At 45.1% G+C, this 16,908-nt stretch overlaps 1 protein-coding gene across 2 annotated transcripts in view; it reads left to right on the top strand.

The window, feature by feature from the left end:
• Window positions 1–5,049: 5,049 nt before the first annotated feature.
• Window positions 5,050–16,908, top strand: part of LOC119442960 (splicing factor 3B subunit 1-like) — a 34,990-nt gene continuing 23,131 nt past the window's right edge. The window contains exons 1-6 of one of the 2 annotated variants that reach the window (XM_037708049.2): window positions 5,050–5,181; window positions 6,416–6,615; window positions 8,709–8,792; window positions 9,543–9,660; window positions 16,261–16,334; window positions 16,769–16,859. In XM_037708049.2, coding sequence (XP_037563977.1) covers window positions 5,154–5,181; window positions 6,416–6,615; window positions 8,709–8,792; window positions 9,543–9,660; window positions 16,261–16,334; window positions 16,769–16,859 — 595 coding nt within the window. In that variant the 5' untranslated portion in view covers window positions 5,050–5,153. Of the gene's footprint in view, window positions 5,182–6,415; window positions 6,616–8,708; window positions 8,793–9,542; window positions 9,661–12,239; window positions 12,986–16,260; window positions 16,335–16,768; window positions 16,860–16,908 lie in introns of those variants that run through there. The other variant, XM_037708050.2, reaches the window with a different exon arrangement.

The following is a 16,908-nucleotide window of genomic DNA, read 5'->3' as shown; positions in this document are numbered from 1 at the left end:
ATCCCATGTCACCCTGTACCCCCTGATTTGGTGTATTTCCGTGTGCTCCCAGAGCCAGTCTACCTACCCCTCGCTGCTTAACTTCCAACCTTGCTCGAACTTCTGATCTCATGCACAGGACCGCATTGCCGAAAGTCAAACTAGGGACCATCACCCCTTTCCAAATCCCTCTCACCACTTCGTACCTATTGTAATTCCACAGTGCCCTATTTTTCATCACAGCTGCATTTCTGCTACCTTTAGCCGTCACATATTTTTCATGTTCCGTTAGGTACTCAGCCCCATTGTTTATCCACACTCCAAGATATTTGTACTTATCCATCACCTCCAGCGTAACCTCCTGTATCCTATGCTCGCTGCCCTGATTATCATTAAAAGTCATGACTGCCGATTTTTCTTTACTAAACTTCAAACCTAAGCTATCTCCCTCTTTACCACAGATGTCCATTAATCTCTGCAAGTCTTCCTTGCTGTCAGCCATAAGTACAATGTCATCTGCATACATCAGTCCTGGTAATGACTGTTTAATCCATTCTCCCTGCTTGAAATAGGAAAGGTTGAAGCCAAGTCCGCTCCTCTCTAATTTTTTCTCTAATCCTTGTAAATACAGCATGAACAACAGAGGTGACAGAGGGCACCCCTGCCTAAGCCCCTGCTGTATCTCTATAGGCCCAGATACCTTGTTTTCCCATTTTATAAGCACCCTGTTACTTTTATAGATATCTTTTAAAAGATTTCTTACTCCATCTTCCACCTCTAGAGTGCCCAGTATGTCCCACAAATCCTTTTGGATTACACTGTCATAGGCTCCCTTGATATCCAGAAAGGCAAGCCATAGGGGCCTGTGTTCCTTTTCTGCTATTTCAATACACTGTGTCAATGAGAACAGATTATCTTCTAACCTTCTTTGTTTTCGGAACCCATTTTGTAGTTCCCCCAGCACCTCCTCGCTCTCCACCCATGCCTGCCGTCTGTCCTTTATAATCTGCATCACCACCCTGTAAACCACTGACGTCACTGTTATGGGACGGTAGTTGTTTATGTCGGCTTTGTCCCCCTTTCCCTTATATATCATGCTCATCCTGCTCAGTCTCCACCCGTCAGGGGCTTTACCGTCCATTATCATTTTGCTCACTGCCTCTCTTAATGCTTTCTTAGATTTTGGGCCCAATGTCTTTATCAACATAATTGGGATGCCATCAGGACCTGTCGACGTGCTACTAGGAACCCTCTTCTCTGCCCTTTCCCACTCGCTTTGTGCCAGTGGAGCCACTGCACTGACTAGTCCATCCTCACCTGATTGAGCACATGCTATGTTTCGTTCTTTAAATTTTTCTGTCATCATTGTTCTTATATGTTCCATTGCCTCATCTCCCTCTAGTCGAACACCTTGAGCTGTAACTATAAACCTCTGCTCTAGGCTAGTCTTATTACTCAAGGAGTTGAGATGTTTCCAAAATTTCTTCGCTGCTTTTCTATCCTTTTTGTTTACTTCTGACAACCATTGGCTCCCCTTTCTTCTGATCTTCTCATTGATCAAATTGGATGCTTCCCTTCTACAGTTTAAGAAGTTGTTCCATTTTCTGCCTACATCAGCTTCTGGTTCACCCCTCTGCTTTGAATATCTGTGTTCCCTGGATGCTTCCTGGCGTTTCTCTATGGCCTTCTTAACCTCCTCATCCCACCAGCTCTTGGGTTTACATCTTCTGTTCCCTTTTGTCCTGACTCGTACCTTAGTAAGCTCTAGCTCAAATAGTCCTGTTAAATTTGCATATGTCCATTCTGTTTTTGTATCCTCTGAAATTACTTCCTCAATTTGCTGGGTTGCTATTTCAAGCTGCTTTTCCGAGTAAAATATCCCACCTGGTTGTTCATCTTGCCTCCTACCTACTTTCATTTCCCTTCTAAAACTCACCTTAATACGTTTGTGATCACTACCTAGACTTCTGGAGCCATATTCATCTATGCTCATTACATTTAGCCTATCGTGCATCCTATGTGACATTAGTGCATAATCTATCGTCGACTGCAGGCTCCCTACCTCCCATGTTATGTGCCCTTCACACTTCTCAGTACTGTTGCATACAACTAAGTCATGCATTTCACACATATCCAGCATCATGTTGCCTGTTGAGTCTGTGTACCCGTCCATGTCTTCTATGTGTGCGTTCATATCTCCTAGTATAATAATCTCGCACCCTTCTCCTAGCTCATTTATGTCACTTGATATGCATTCCAGCATTTTTTTGTTTTCCTCTTTGGCATTTGCTCCTGTCCACAGGTATACAAAACCAAGGAGTGTCTGCTCTCCTGCAACTTTCCCTTTTAGCCATAAATGCTCCTTGCATTCCTGTTTGACCCTTTGCCAGTTCATACTTTTATGAATGAATGCACCAATTCCACCCCCTTTTCTGCTGCCCTCTGTTCTATTGCAATATTCCCATGCATAGTCAGGATTACAGGGAGGTTGCTCCATGTCCCTAAGATGTGTCTCCACAAACCCGTATACCATCAGCTTTTCTTGCCTTAGTTGCTCGTCTATCTCCTCCCACTTCAGCCTATTCCTGCCACCTTGCATGTTAATGTAACCTATGTCAGAATGACCTTGCCCCTGGTGCTTACGTCTATTTCTTCTACCGATTCTACGTTTCTTGAATCTTGGAGCCTCTCTGGGTCCGTCTTCGTCTACACTGGTGGTCTTAGGGCTCTGGGTCCCCCCAAAAAAGCCGTAGCTTGGCGCCCTATCCTACTACCTACGCTCCCGCCCGTGGCACCACTGTAGTGAATGCCATCCTGTGCAAAAGGCTGGGAGCCAGACTCGTACACTTCCCGGTTTACCTCCATTACACCGTACCCAAGTGGTCTGCTCAGACCCGTAATGACCCGGTTAGCCTCAAGCACCCTCCATTCCATCGCGCTAGCCTGGCCCCGGACATGTGGGATTGTGCATATGGTCACATGCACTTTCGCAGAGGTTTCTCTGAGTTTACGCAACCCAACCTCTAACTGTCCGTTTAGGTTCTGGCTCCTTCCCTTCAGCACATCGTTGAGACCAGCATGGATAACGACCAGATGTTCATGCTCGAGGTTGTCCGATACCACCTTCTGAGCTTTTGCCATTGCGTCAACCATGCACTTCCCTGACTGGGCCTCCACCCTCACCCGCCCGTCTGCCTTCACTGTTGTAAGGACGCCCTCCTTAACCCTAGCTACGTTGGAGTCCCCCACCACTAGGACCCTTCGCTCTACACGTTTGCCTCCCGCCTGCGATTGTCGTCCTCCAGTTCGCGCTAGCTGGTTCTCCACCCGCCCTGCGCCACTGACACGTGACGATGTGCTCCCTGCCGTTCGTCCCTTCCCACCCGAAGCCTGCCGCACTACCTCGCTGTAGAGTTGTGGAACCGCCGTGTTGCCGCCGGCTCTCGCCAGCTGTTCAACGGCCCCTAGGCGTCCCTCCCTGCTCTCATGGCATGCCTCTGCCTGAGTCTCCGCGCTGTCCCCGCCGCCCGCCTGAGCTGACCCGGGATTACGCGCCGCCTGTACCATTAGCGCCTCCACCCGACGTTGGATGGATGGATGGATGGATGGATGAGGCTGAACCCTTTAAATCGGGCGGTGGCATACGCCACCTAGCCATGGCTATTAACATAATTTGTACTTTGTGGTGGGTGAAATTTCACCCCTGCCTTAATTTTATCCACCAATCAAATAACCTCTGTTTGGTTATTTCTACCCGCTTAAAGTCTATTTTGCCTTCACTGTCCCTAAACCCCAATGCTTTGAAAAAATCAGCCCCGTTGCCTTGCACTGTAGGGTTAAGCCCCTTACAGAAAAGTATGAGGTGTTCAGCCGTTTCCTCTTCTTCTCCACACGCACAGCACAACGTGTCTATACCTTGGTACTTGACTCGGTACATCTTAGTCCGCAATACTCCCGTCCTGGCTTCAAACAACAAAGAGCTTCCCCTAGAATTATCGTAGATATTTTCTTTGGCAATTTCTTGCTTGAAAGTTCGGTATGTGCCCAGTGCTGATTTCGTCTGCATCCCTGTTTTCCACAGACCCCTCTCTGTTTCCTTAACCTTTTTCTTAACCGCTGTTTCCTGGTTTGCACCCCTCCTGCAGTCCAAATATTTGATTGACAGTTTTCTGTCAATCACGTATAAACGAGTGCGAGCGCCCCCCGGCGGATGCATCACAAGCGGCGACGGCGGCTGCCATAGGAGCCGCCGGGCGGTAATCACACTTCCCCTATTCTAGCCACTGTACTGCCGCTTTATACTGCTTTCACCATGCAAAACGTGCGCCCCAACCCGCTTCCAAAAAAAAAAAAATTAAAAAATTGAACTATTCGCTACCTACTAACGTCCTACCAAACTAGGAATGCCACCTAGCGAGCAAAAAAAAAAAAAAAAAAAAAAAAAAAAAAACGCTGGTTGGCTTCGAAATTGACATACATTCTTGCGTTTCCAGACTCTCAAACGTGGCGCTACCTCTGTCTTTGAGCAAAGTGGGGAAAAGGTGAGGTAGTGAATTTGTGAGAGTGGGTCCACTACTATGAAACCCCACAACTATGAAACCATAACAATAAAACCAAAACTATCGAACCAGAACTAATGACTCTTTTCATGCGCCCCTTCGAGCGCCTACTCTGTTCTGTAGGAGAATAGGACCCCACTTACGTTTTTAGTTTATTTGCGTAAGCTATAAGGGACTCAAGTTTTCTTATTCCGGGATCATCATCGTCCACTGCAGCACGGAGGCCTCTACCAGTGATCTCCAGTTACCCCTGTCTGTATGGGTGTTCTGTGACTATACTTTCAAGCTTTCAGGTACTAACTACCATCTGACGCCTTTGAAAAGGCCATCGGAGGACTTCACTGTTTTTAAATTTGTGTTTGACAATGGCTCTCTGGATCCCCGGGTTTTTCAAAAGTATCGCCAAGAATCTTGGGGTCTATTTTTGTACTATTTCTTAGAAGCTACAATACTACAACAGAGTACTAACACAAGCGCTGAATTCGTGGGCTCCTAAACTGAGTGCAAAAATTGAAATAAAACATCTACTGATTTCTACTGATTTTTTGCGAAAAAATCTATTACTATTTTTTTATGTGTCGTGGCAACACTGTTTAACAGATGTAGAGAGTAAACATGGCCGCGCCACCAGTGTCCACCGAAGGTAAGCAAACTTCATCGTGTGCATGCACGCAAATGTTCACTAATTGCATGAACAAGGCTGTATCTTAGAAGTATACTTCGCGAGAACTTGTGCTGTGAGACCTGTGTGAGTATCACACTTGGCAATGACGATAATTTGTTAGTGTATTGTGTTAGGCCTAATGTTTGCTGATGTTTGTTATCCGCTTAGTTTTTGATTTTAGGTGAACGGTTGGGAAACTTGGGCGTGCGCTGGCAAAGCAGGCTGTTATAAGCGTCCTTGGAGAGCAAGTAAAGATGTCTGTGGTATATTAAAGAAATATGGCAGACGCAGTACATTCGGTAAGCTTGAGCGTTGTTCGTCTGTTTCAGGGTTCTGTCTCGGTCCACAGCTTCGTATGCATAAACCACACGTTTTGTTTCTGTGCAGAATGGTTTCGTTGTTTCGAGCATTTGTGGTGGTGTGGCATGCTTTATGACTGACCCACCCAATTTCCCACTCCAGCTTTGTTCGCTCATTGCTTCCCGTGTTGGTATTCGAGGAAGTCTCACGCGACCCCGCCGAGCGTGGCATTCACTTTGTTGGAAGCCACTTTGTGACGTCGCCTGATAACGCAATGAAACATTAACATAATTGTGTAGTAATCTCTTGTACCGTTAAAGGACACTAAGACTTCATGGTTCTGTTAGTGCCGCTTGGTCTCGTATGCTTTTGGGCAGTGGGAGCCACCGCGTTTTTGAAGCTTACCAGAGGAGTGTGAACGAAACACTGTTTTTTGGCGAGTGACTTGTGGTGCGTTCGGTTCACTGCGCATTCACGAACAAGTGCGGCTCCTTTCTGGTAGCAATATTGAAATCGAACACATTTGGGCGTTAAATAACCGCCTTAAGCATCCAGTAGCACCGACTTATTTTTCAGTTTCACGTGTTTCAGTTTTTTCGCATGTGTTAGGAACTCGTCAGCGTCATTTACTTGACCCATTGCTCTGAAGTGCCATTTTTTCCAGGCACAATCTGTTACCTATTTTGCGGTTGTTGGCTTCAGCTATGATGGGTGCATTTGCAAGCAGGGCCCAGTAGTTGCAGGCCGACTACTACCAAGATTTGCAGAAATTTCAAGGCTATGATTGCTTGCTTTTTGTCAATATAAGGCGCAGTGGCCATTCTGTGTAATAAAATTCCTCACCGTAAACTGTCTGACGGTTTTCTGGTGTGCAGAGGTTTGCATGCATTTACGTTTCCCTTTGCTGTTGCAGACATTGAGGCGCAGATCCGCGATATCCAGGCTCGTAAGGCGGGCGTGGGCAAGCAGGGCAACTACGACAATGGTGAAGGTGTGCCCCTCACAGCAAGCGCCAATGGCGCTTACATGGACGAAGACATCTATGGGCACACACAGAGCAAGTACGACGGCTATGTCACGTCCATTGCTGCGAACGATGACGCTGATGCAGATGTGAGTACACTTCTCCTCCTGTTTTTTAAGAGCCTGCATATAACAGACTTGCTTGTTTTGAAAAGAAGCTCTCTGGTCTTCATGACAGTGGTGTTTATTGTGCCCTGTGCAAGCGAATACAGTCTAACTCCGTGATAACGAAGGCCTGAGACAATGAAATATTTTCGTATCCTCGGCGAACGTGCATAAGATTCAATGCATTTCGTATCTCTCAACAATGAAAAGCCAATAAACCCCAATCCTGCATCAACAAAATTTCCTGCAAACCGCAAAATCCTAACAGTACATTAACTGCTCAAATGCATTTTCTCTCCACCTAAATTGCGTAGCATGCCATCACAGCATGCTTGCAAGGCTGCCACCATTTTTGTTTTGCAAAAACAGCTAAACTAAGGAAGCGATCAGTGCCAGAAGCACGTCATGGCTGCCATCTTGTATTTTGATAGCCTGTTTCAAATGGCATGGCTGCATTGCATAGCATCATCATCGACTTCTACTGACATGTGATGACAGTGTTTTGTGTACCATATGCAGTGCATAATTTGCGAGATAAAACAAAGTCCAGCGAAAAACGAAGAAATACATGTTCTACCAAGGTGGGCTGCCACGCTGTGATTGAGATCTGAGAATACGCATCCCTTTCTTCAAGATTGCTTGTTTTGGTACCATCCAACAGGCATCGCATGTGGATTCGGTGTCGCCATGTGTAGGTTTGCCTGATGGGGCTATATTCTCGGTCGATCGCTTTCACGAGATTTCTCTTAACTTGGCATGGGACGTGTTGGCACCTACAGGCGACAGCGTGCGTTGGAGAAATGCTGTTGCTGGTAGAAGTCGAATCGTCCGAAACCTCGCGAAGGTGATTGTGTCAGCGCTGTCGCCCGCAGACACCGACGTGTCCGGTGAGTTACATGAGCTCTTGCAAAAGTTATTGCATCAGCGCTCTCGCCGGCAGATGTCGAAATGCCCTGTGCGAGTTACGGAAAATCTCGTGAAACTAATCGTATTTGCGAGAGCAATAAAATGAGAATACAGCCCCATAGGGCAAATCTTTGTCCATAACGCTGTTATTCGTAGACGCCAACACATCCAATGCTCAGTCACTCGAAATCTTGCAAAAGTAATTGCATCCCCGAAAGTTATCCGCGACGCATCAGGGCACACTTCGTGATGTTGGGCAAGGCTCTCCAAAGTAGGCTAAGAGAATTTTGGCTGTAGACCGATCTCACCAGACGTCCTCACATGTTCCTCCTCCCTTGCCATGATGTCCTGAATTGGAGCTTGATTCAACTTGAGTTGATGCTTAAACGAAGACTATATAAAAACATGCCACAAAATAAAGCAAATAAAATATATCATATGATTCTCTTTTGTAAAAGTCTGGTATCAGTAGGAATATCTATGGTTAAGTTAAATTCGGATTCCCACTGCATTGTCAATTTTGGAGGGAAGTGCTTATTATTGTGATGTATTCTTCCCCACCCTTCCCCTGCTGTAAAATTAATCTACATGTTACTTTTGTACTTTTCACTACGATCGTTAGTCCTTGTCATGAGACCTGTACGGGTCACAGTACAAAAATGCAGTCCTCTAGCCATGGCAACCTTTCAGTCCAAGACATTCATGCCAGCAGTGGCATTGCGAAATTGCTGTAAGAATGCTGAGGTATATTTTTCTGCTGCATTACTTTGTGCTATGGTGTTTCATAGTATGTTGCCAATGGTGAAAAGTCTTCGGTGTGATACGCCACTGTGATTGCCGCATTTTGTGGAACTATGTGGGGAGGGCATTAAGATCCCAAGAAGCATTAAACTGTGCTCCTGCTGCTTTAAGGCTCTTGCAATCTACCAAGTTTCATGTTGCTCGCTGAATTTGATTACTGTTGCAGCTTCCTTGCAGCTTCCATTTGTTGGCTGAGTTGCCTGTATTTTAAGGCATTGGTTAATTATTGATAAGCTTGCTAATTGCAATTTTAACTTAATCTGTCAACTGAGCTGTACACAGTGTACTTGATTAGGCAGTTTACTGTTATTGTCTTTTGATCATCTGTAGACAACAGTGCATTATTGTCCTTGTTTTTTTATTACTTTCAGGAGGATGACTATGAATCCACAGGGCTCATGCAGACCAAGAAGATGCCTCTGCCATCTGCCTTCTTGGCAGAACTCACAGACAAGGTGAGCATTCACGCAGATATACAGCTACTTGTTGCTAGGCTAGTTGGTTCATATGGCTAACAGAATTGTTGCGGTGGAAAAGATGTGAAAACAATTAAGTGAATGACCGTACAGGAAAGACATTCTTTCCTCTCTGGCCGTTAGATTGTTTTTTGATGTCACAAGGAGATATGCAACTGCTTGCACTGAGTGCCTGTACTGTTCAACAGCAGCTCAGGTCTGTAACTAGCATTGTGAAACCTTGTTAATGCACACAGCAGTGATAGTCTACTTATTGCGTAATGGGAACTAGCCAACTCCCATGCCTTGTCTTCGACACATTTCAGTCACTCGATCTAATGGGTGTGTCACTGTTTAGCTGTCTTGAGTGCAGTGTTACAGTTCACTTTCGTGTTCCTTGCAAGGGTACCACGCTGAAATTGCTGTCATTAATGCATAAACTTCAAGCGTTAACGTAAGTAGACTACAGAAATTGAGATAAAAGTATATATCGACTTCATTTGGTCATTTGACAAGTACGCTTGTGTATCCCTGTCACAGTCCTGAGACAGTGCGTTTTCCTTTGAACCATATGGTGACTGAACAGGTACAACGAGATTGGGGTGAATATGCCGTAAAACATGCTTCTCATTATGAATGGGAAGACTGTGTAAGAGGTCTCTTACTGACATGTTACTGTATATTAACATGGTATTTGTGTGTTCTATATTGTGTGTTGCCTCATTAACAAATTTTCTCCCTGCTGTCCAGGACTATGACCCGTTTGCGGATCGCCGGGTACCCCGCATTGCTGATCGAGAGGACCAGTATCGGGCACAGCGACGAAAACTCATGATCTCACCAGAACGTGTGGATCCCTTTGCAGACGGTGTGTATCTGGTAGAACCAGTTTAGTCAGCTGATTGCTAGTGCTTTGAGGCTATGGTTTGTTTTCCCACATATTTGTGTGGCTGGGCAAACAGTGGACCTGTCCTGTAACAAAAGAGCGATGGCAACTAGCCGATTGTGCAGTGATCATTGCGTGTGTTCTAGCGTGAACTGAGCTTCAGAGCACTTGCGTGGAAGGAGAGATGTTTTGCTTTAGGAGCAAGGCACTGGTGGCTGCCTCTAAAGAAGTTTGCAGGGCAGGCAAGTATAATAAATCTGCACTGCTGCTACGTTATAAAGTGGATGCTACTACTTTAAATGTTAAGATCTAGGAAGTCTGTGCTTTGTTAAGCATGCAGCTTGTACATGATTGGCTTGGATCGGTCTAAAGAGATACACAAAATAGTATGAGTGCATCATGCGGAATTCATTGAAGTGAAATTACCGTGCATACTGTATTATCTTGTGTAAGGAGTGCTTATTTCTTTCTCCATAAATTTGGGCTTGAATTTTTTGGGTGCAACCCATACACAAGTAAAAAGTACATAAATTTTGTATCGCCATTGAAAAACACCATGTGTGATGACATTGGTAAGCCTTTATTTTAGCCTCGTTTGCTGCCCCATTCGTCGTCATTAGAGCCGTAGCAGCTGTAATCTGGTTCACTGCAAACACAATGTCATAAGGGGAAGCCATTCTAGGACATGGACTTGGATATTGCACCGCACCTAGGGTTACACGGTCACAAAAATCCCAAGGCTTTCACGCAAAATGTGAACGGAATGTTCACCTGCATTCTATTAATTTGTAATGTTAACCTGCATGCTTTTTGGGTGGCATGTGAGCAACGATTTGCGCATGAAGCACGGAAATCTTAATGTGTACGCACGCAGCAGCATTGGCTGTCTACAAATGATGGTGCATGAGAAAGTGGTACGCCACAAGCATTGGGATGCCAGGAAACTAGTTTTGTGGCAACACCAACAATTAAGCCGACAAACTTATTAATGCCAAAAGACTGGATACAGGTGAAAAGGAGACCGGTATACTTTTCTACATCGATATCTCATGGCCAAGGCTGACAAGGTGTGCATTTAGGGAAAAGAGGGTGTGGCCCACACATGAATAATTTCTGAAATATTTAGGCCCAAATTTAGGGGTGCGATCCTTACACAAGAATATAATATGTTAGTTCAACAAGCTATAAAAGACAATCGTGTACATTGCAATGTGCATAGGCTAACAACTATTTTATTTGCATTCAAAAGGCTTAATTATAAGATACATTTCCATGAAAAGTAGAAAACAGAAAAACACTTGATAAAGAACCATTGAGACACCTGCAAATACCTTTCGTCACCTAGAGCTTTAACTCTGTGTGAAGAGAGAAACATTCAGTAGGTGTGAAATTTTTTGGTGGTTTGTATCACAGCACTGAAGTTGTCTGCATGCTAAATGCAATCAGGCTGCCCCATCGGCCCAAAATTACAGCCTGCAATATGGAACTTTCATGATAAAAATGTTCCACCTTCATCATATTGATGCTGTAACCAGATGCTCTCAGCTGTAATGGGGTAAGTATCAGCAGCAGAACCCATGTAGTGTGGACCTTACTGTGTGGTGAGGTCCACTTGCCTCGCTGCACAATTGGAGGCAGGAAGGAGGGTGCATGTTGTGCACCTGTGTCCACTATTTGCCCAGAGAATTTGGAATTTTCCCAAAAAAATATTTTTTATGCAAGTGGTATTGTGCATTGTGCTATATCAGCTGTGATGTTTCTTGCTCGCACAAGGCTGTCGGCGGCAATTCTTGGCACTAAAATTCTATATGGTGTGTCATCCTGTTGCTAACCAATGGAGAGCTTGCGTTGTGGAATTTTGCACTCAGTACTGTCGGTGTACCAAAAGCCTGGGTTCTGTATGCTGCTCCCAGTTGGTGGCAGGACATCAGAAAATGTAATTATCTAGAAGGATTATTTGAACATTATGGCCCTGATCATTAAGCCACTCTTTCTGAAAATTAGGGGACAAGTTGGAGTTCTGCATAAGTTATAAGTTGTCTTTGGAACAGTGTTTTTGCTCACACTGGTGTCATTCTACAGCTAGCAGAGTCTGGCACACTCGCCAACTAATTTTATCTGATTTGAATTAGTGCTAAAGGAGCTGAACAAATTTTGAGCGAAGGGAGCAGAAAGAGCAAGCCGACACTTGCCTATTTTTGTGGGCTTATGAGGAGCAAGTTGTTGGCAGCCTTGAGTGTGCACTTGGGATGTGTGAAACACTGTTGGTGGGGCTGAGCTGTGTTGGGCTCAAAAGCACAAGGGGAGATGCTGCAGAGTGCGCGTCTGCATACGCTGCCTTCACTAATGCCTGTCGTTCAATTTTTTCCCTCCTCTTCAAGCAACGGCAGCGGCACACTGTTTCCTTCTTGGGCCAGCCTTTGTTTTTTTTTTTTTTCTTTTTCTTAAATGCAGAGCGGTTACCGTAAGCAATCAACATTACACGGGCTTAGCTCCCTCCTATGGACCTCGAGGGTCATCAGCAGGGGAAGTAACTAGCCTAGACTGAGTAGGTGACAGATCAGACAGTGTGTTGTGCTAGCTATGTTCTGCGTAATGCTTGGGCCTTGCATTGCACCTGGCTGAGGGATGAAACTGCACTTTTACACTGTATATTTATGTTGCTTGATGACATGCCAGGAGGCTCTAGGTTGCACTTTCTTTGGCATATATAAGGTAAATTTTAGGCCATCCACTATCAGCCCTTTGGTTTATTGATAAGATGATTCCTTGATTGGCACGAGAAGCAAGATTGCATATCCTTCTGAGTTTTCATGGTTAAAAAAGGAATTGACACATGCCATTTGGCATGTTCAAGGCTCTGCAGTGCCCAAGTCAACAACAAAAGAAACTGTGACGTGAAGACCGTAAAGTCAGTGGCAGGGGTACATGGTAGCTTTGGAGGCTAGTCATCCAAGTGTAAGGACAATACTTGAAAGCAGTGGAGGGTTCGATGAGAGAGAGGGGGGGGGCAGTCCGATAAACTGGTGTGTGTCTGTCTGTCCTGTATACACAGCCCTTGCAGCTGAAGTGCCGCCACAAGTTGGGGTACCTCCCCACAGGTAAAGTATGCAACCGGGGTTCTTTTCTTCTCTTGGCTGCCCCCCCAGTTCGCGCATACGTGTGGGGTGGTGTGGTTGTGTGTTGTGGGGGGGCGCGATGCGGGGAGGCACTAATGAGCCGAAGGTATTTTTAGGCTCTCCTTGATTGCCCCAGCGACGCTTGTTTAGAGGATGACCTGGCCAGAGCTGGCAGCCAGGGCTGACACGTACGTATGCCCTGCCCTCAGCGCCAGCCCAGTGCCCTCCCACCTGAGGGGAACTCCTCCTGGGAGGGCGCCACCTCACATGGTGCTTGTGCTGTTGTCACTAGTGGCTAGGGCACTCAATCCGGTATAGTTAACGAGGTGCTGCACTTTGCTGCTCATTTCACCTCTGTAACATGGTAGCAGCTGCATTTAGGGTTTCTTATGCACATTTGCAGAACCGTGGCAGGGCAGTGTAAATTGGACAGACCTTGAGAGTCGTTGACTGTTCGGCCATTTAGTGCATCATGTGTCGTTGAGCGGAATGAGGGCGGAAAGAAACTGTGTGGACAGGACAGCATCTTTCCACACCGTTTTTATGCCTTCATTCCACTCAAAGGTACAACATGGACAGATCTTATTAACATATTGCATATTCTCAGTTAATGAAATAGCACTTGCAAGAGGGGATAATGTAGATGGCAAATATAAGCGCTGAAAACAATTTGCCAGCCTGGTTTGTCGCCTGCTTTACATGCTGTTTTAAACAGTGTTCCTTTTGTTGAGTATGCACCAGCAAGTATGAATTAGCACTCTTCATTCTCCTGCCAAGCTCAGTTGCCTGGTGGTCTGAGCTCACTTTACAGGAGTAGTGGGGTACGGGTTATAAATTGCATGTTTCATGTTTCAATTGAAACATGTTTTTATAAGTGTCACAAGTCATGAAGTCTCAGCTTGTGATTGTGCGCGCGCGCACACACACACAAAAAGCTTCCGTTGTATTCAAACCTCCATTGTTGCTGCAGGGGTTAAGCTTTTGAACGTTTTGCAACAGCGATGCATATTACTTTTGGCTTACTGCTCATGATGCTCTACAAAAGAAGTTTTAGAGTGCTGACAATCCATGATGCTCACATTTTATCAGGAATGAGGCGTGAGAAAATTTATGAAGCACTCGGTACAGAGAGCCCCAAACCCACTTTGGTGACATGAGGGACAACCCTGTAGCACCATTCAGGATGCTGTCTGCTTTGTGGGAAGTGATGTCGACATAGTTTTGCTTCTGCCTCTCAGCAAACAGTTGCATTCACTTGTTGCATTCATCTGCTAAAAAGGAGGAGCTGCAGCATCCCAGAACTGGGATGCTGCCCACCACTCCCCCTCTACACAAATACACTTTTCCATCACATTCATTCATGCTTCAGCGGGTATAATTCAAAACCTATTCAAGAGATACTTGTAACTTCGAGTAGTGGGTGTTTCAAAAAACTAAGTTAATAGGAGCGGATTTGATAGCCAGGTGGCTCAGTTTATTTAAATACATGATTGCATCTGCCTAGTCTTGAAATCCCACACAAAATAATTTTGCTCCAAAGCAAAATGGTGCTGTAAAATAAGATAAGCTGTTCAGGTAAAACATTACTGATGCTGTCATTGAGAGCTGTGTTTAATGAGACTACTTTTACATAAGGATGTGTAGTATGACACGGTCCTCTATGCTTTAAATGCTAGCAGATGTGGTTATTATAAAAACTTTACCTTCAGCTGTAGCATATGTCTGGCACTCTAATATTAAATTATGTGTTTTGTTAATTTTTTATAAGTACTCCAGACCTAAATTGCTTAAGGCCTGATTAGTGACTAGACCTCTCAATGTTCTTTTATGCACATTGAACCACATGATGCAAATTGCTTACCAGTAGTGCTTTGCATTTTATGGGTGTTTAGGTAAAGGAGCCAGAGGTAGCTTTACGAGTAGTAATCTCTGCATTATAGCATGTTCCTTCTTTCCATGGAGCAGTCGCATCCTTTGTTTAATATATTAGACAATAATAGAGTTGTCATGTTTATTCATTGTAACCATGACACTGTGTCTTTAGTTTCTACTTTGCCTATAAATCTTTACTTCTGGCCACATAGTAGTCTATCCCCATGCACAGCTTATTATGCGCAGTTCAGACCACTTATAATGTGACCGCTTATAGCACAGGACCGTGTAATGCAATATTTTCTGACTCCTGTTTACCCTTCTATAATGTTTACACATACCGCTTAGAGTGCAACTGCATGCGAGGAAATGCAAGTTATAATGTGGCTGCTGGAAAACCCTGGCAGACGAGCGAGGTAGCGAGCATGCTTTTTAACTGGGTGTGCCGGGAGCGTGGGCAGAGCGGAGAGTGACAAGGGCAAAAGCGGACAAACAAAGGGGCGTTCTAAGCAACGGCAACACGCTGTATCAGTGAGGTGGTACGAATCGTTCTGCCGACGTGCATAGGTTGCCTAGGCGACAAAGAAGCCTGTGCAACGGCTCATTGTCAGCAACATGTGCGCAGCACCGAATGCATGTGCATTGTTGCTCTTTGCTTTGCAGGTTGTATGTGAAAATTGTACACCTTCCTCCTTTGCCTTTTTTTTAAAAATCTTGTGTGCTTCATGCACCGACCGTCTGGAAAGGCCGGTTTTTGAGCCTTCTTTTAGATGTTTTGCAATTTTAAACGGATGCAAACATCCCTATTGTATGCTTTGTCAGATACGGGTGGCACTTTGGTTGTCATGTTGTGCATATGGGGGCAGGTCCTGAAAATAGTTTATTGTGCAGGTATTCACGACTCTGCGACTTACATTATAAGCGGTCTACACTGTGTGCATATATATATATATATATATATATATAATAGGCCTATCTTTACCGACAAAATAAAAATTTATACCGAAAATTCAGATTGATTCTCATTCAATAATTTGGGCTTTCTTTTAGTCAGTGAGCAATGGCCTGTCGAGTGGACCTAATTTTTCTATTGGCTGCACAACTACAGGGTGTAAGAGTGTAGTGCATGCTTTCAATTCACGCTCTGAACTAAATGTATTTGAGTTGGGACAAATTCCTAGATGTATTGACGTTACGGACAGGACAGCAGTGGCGTAGGCTGATTTTTGGGGCGCTTGCAAGATTTGTGGCTTTGTTATAGTGGGCAGTGGCATATGTATTGACATGCTGTTGACATTCTGGCATCTTCCAGGAGGGGTGGGCATCTGGGCTGGTGTCTTACGGGCTGGCTTTCTTTGTTTTTTCCTTTTATTGTGCACATTTTGTCTTAACACATCGTTTAGTGTTGTTGCTTGTAAGCTAGCTTTCATGTTTTCTTTTGTGTCAAGTGTGATTGCCATGTTGGGTAACGGGGGGGAAGGTTGTCAGTGCAGGTCTGGGGCGGGGCAGAGCATGTGCAGGGTAGATTTTCGTGATTGCCCTTGGAGCTGACGGCACAGGCTGCCTCGCTTTGCTTTTACCACTGATGCAGGCGGCAAGACGCCGGACATGAAGTCAAGAACTTACACTGTGATCATGCAGGAACAGGCACTCACGAAAGATCAGGTGAGCTGCACCCCCGATTTTATTAGCGAGCTCTCTTGTTCTCATTGGTTGTGACATGCGCGATGAGCACATATCTGGTGAGCCACCGTGGAGGGATAGAATGAAACCTTTCTTGTGTTTGTATTGGCCTTAATTGCTGTTGGCATTCTCCTGTAAACATTGGTATGCTGATGGGATCACTTCTGTCATGCTGCTCACATACGTACACTGTCATGTCATGAAAGGCTACATTTGCCCTGTTCATGGTAAAAAGCATGGCACTCCGTGTTAACAGATCTGTTAGTGTTTAAATTTTGCTTTATCGTTACTGCTAGTTGTTAGCGACCTTTTTCAGCAACAGTTTTCAGAAAAAGAGGTGTTCTCATAGTGTAGATGGCCACAAAGATGTTGCACAGACTGTGGTAACACTTGTGCTTCCTCTTTCCATTGTGTAGGCTGAGCTGCGTCGCAAACTGGCTGACAAAGCCAAGGCAGGAGAACTGCAGACAGTGCCGTCCAATGGTGAAGCCAAACAGGCTGCACCAGGTGAGTAAGAAGTTGTTGGTGAAGTGGCCGCAGCAAGCCATTTGAGGGT

This window comes from Dermacentor silvarum, chromosome 2 (assembly GCF_013339745.2).
Source record: "Dermacentor silvarum isolate Dsil-2018 chromosome 2, BIME_Dsil_1.4, whole genome shotgun sequence".
Lineage (NCBI taxonomy): Eukaryota > Metazoa > Arthropoda > Arachnida > Ixodida > Ixodidae > Dermacentor > Dermacentor silvarum.
The sequence above is the reverse complement of the archived record's forward strand: the minus strand, read 5'-3'. Positions and strand labels throughout refer to the sequence as shown.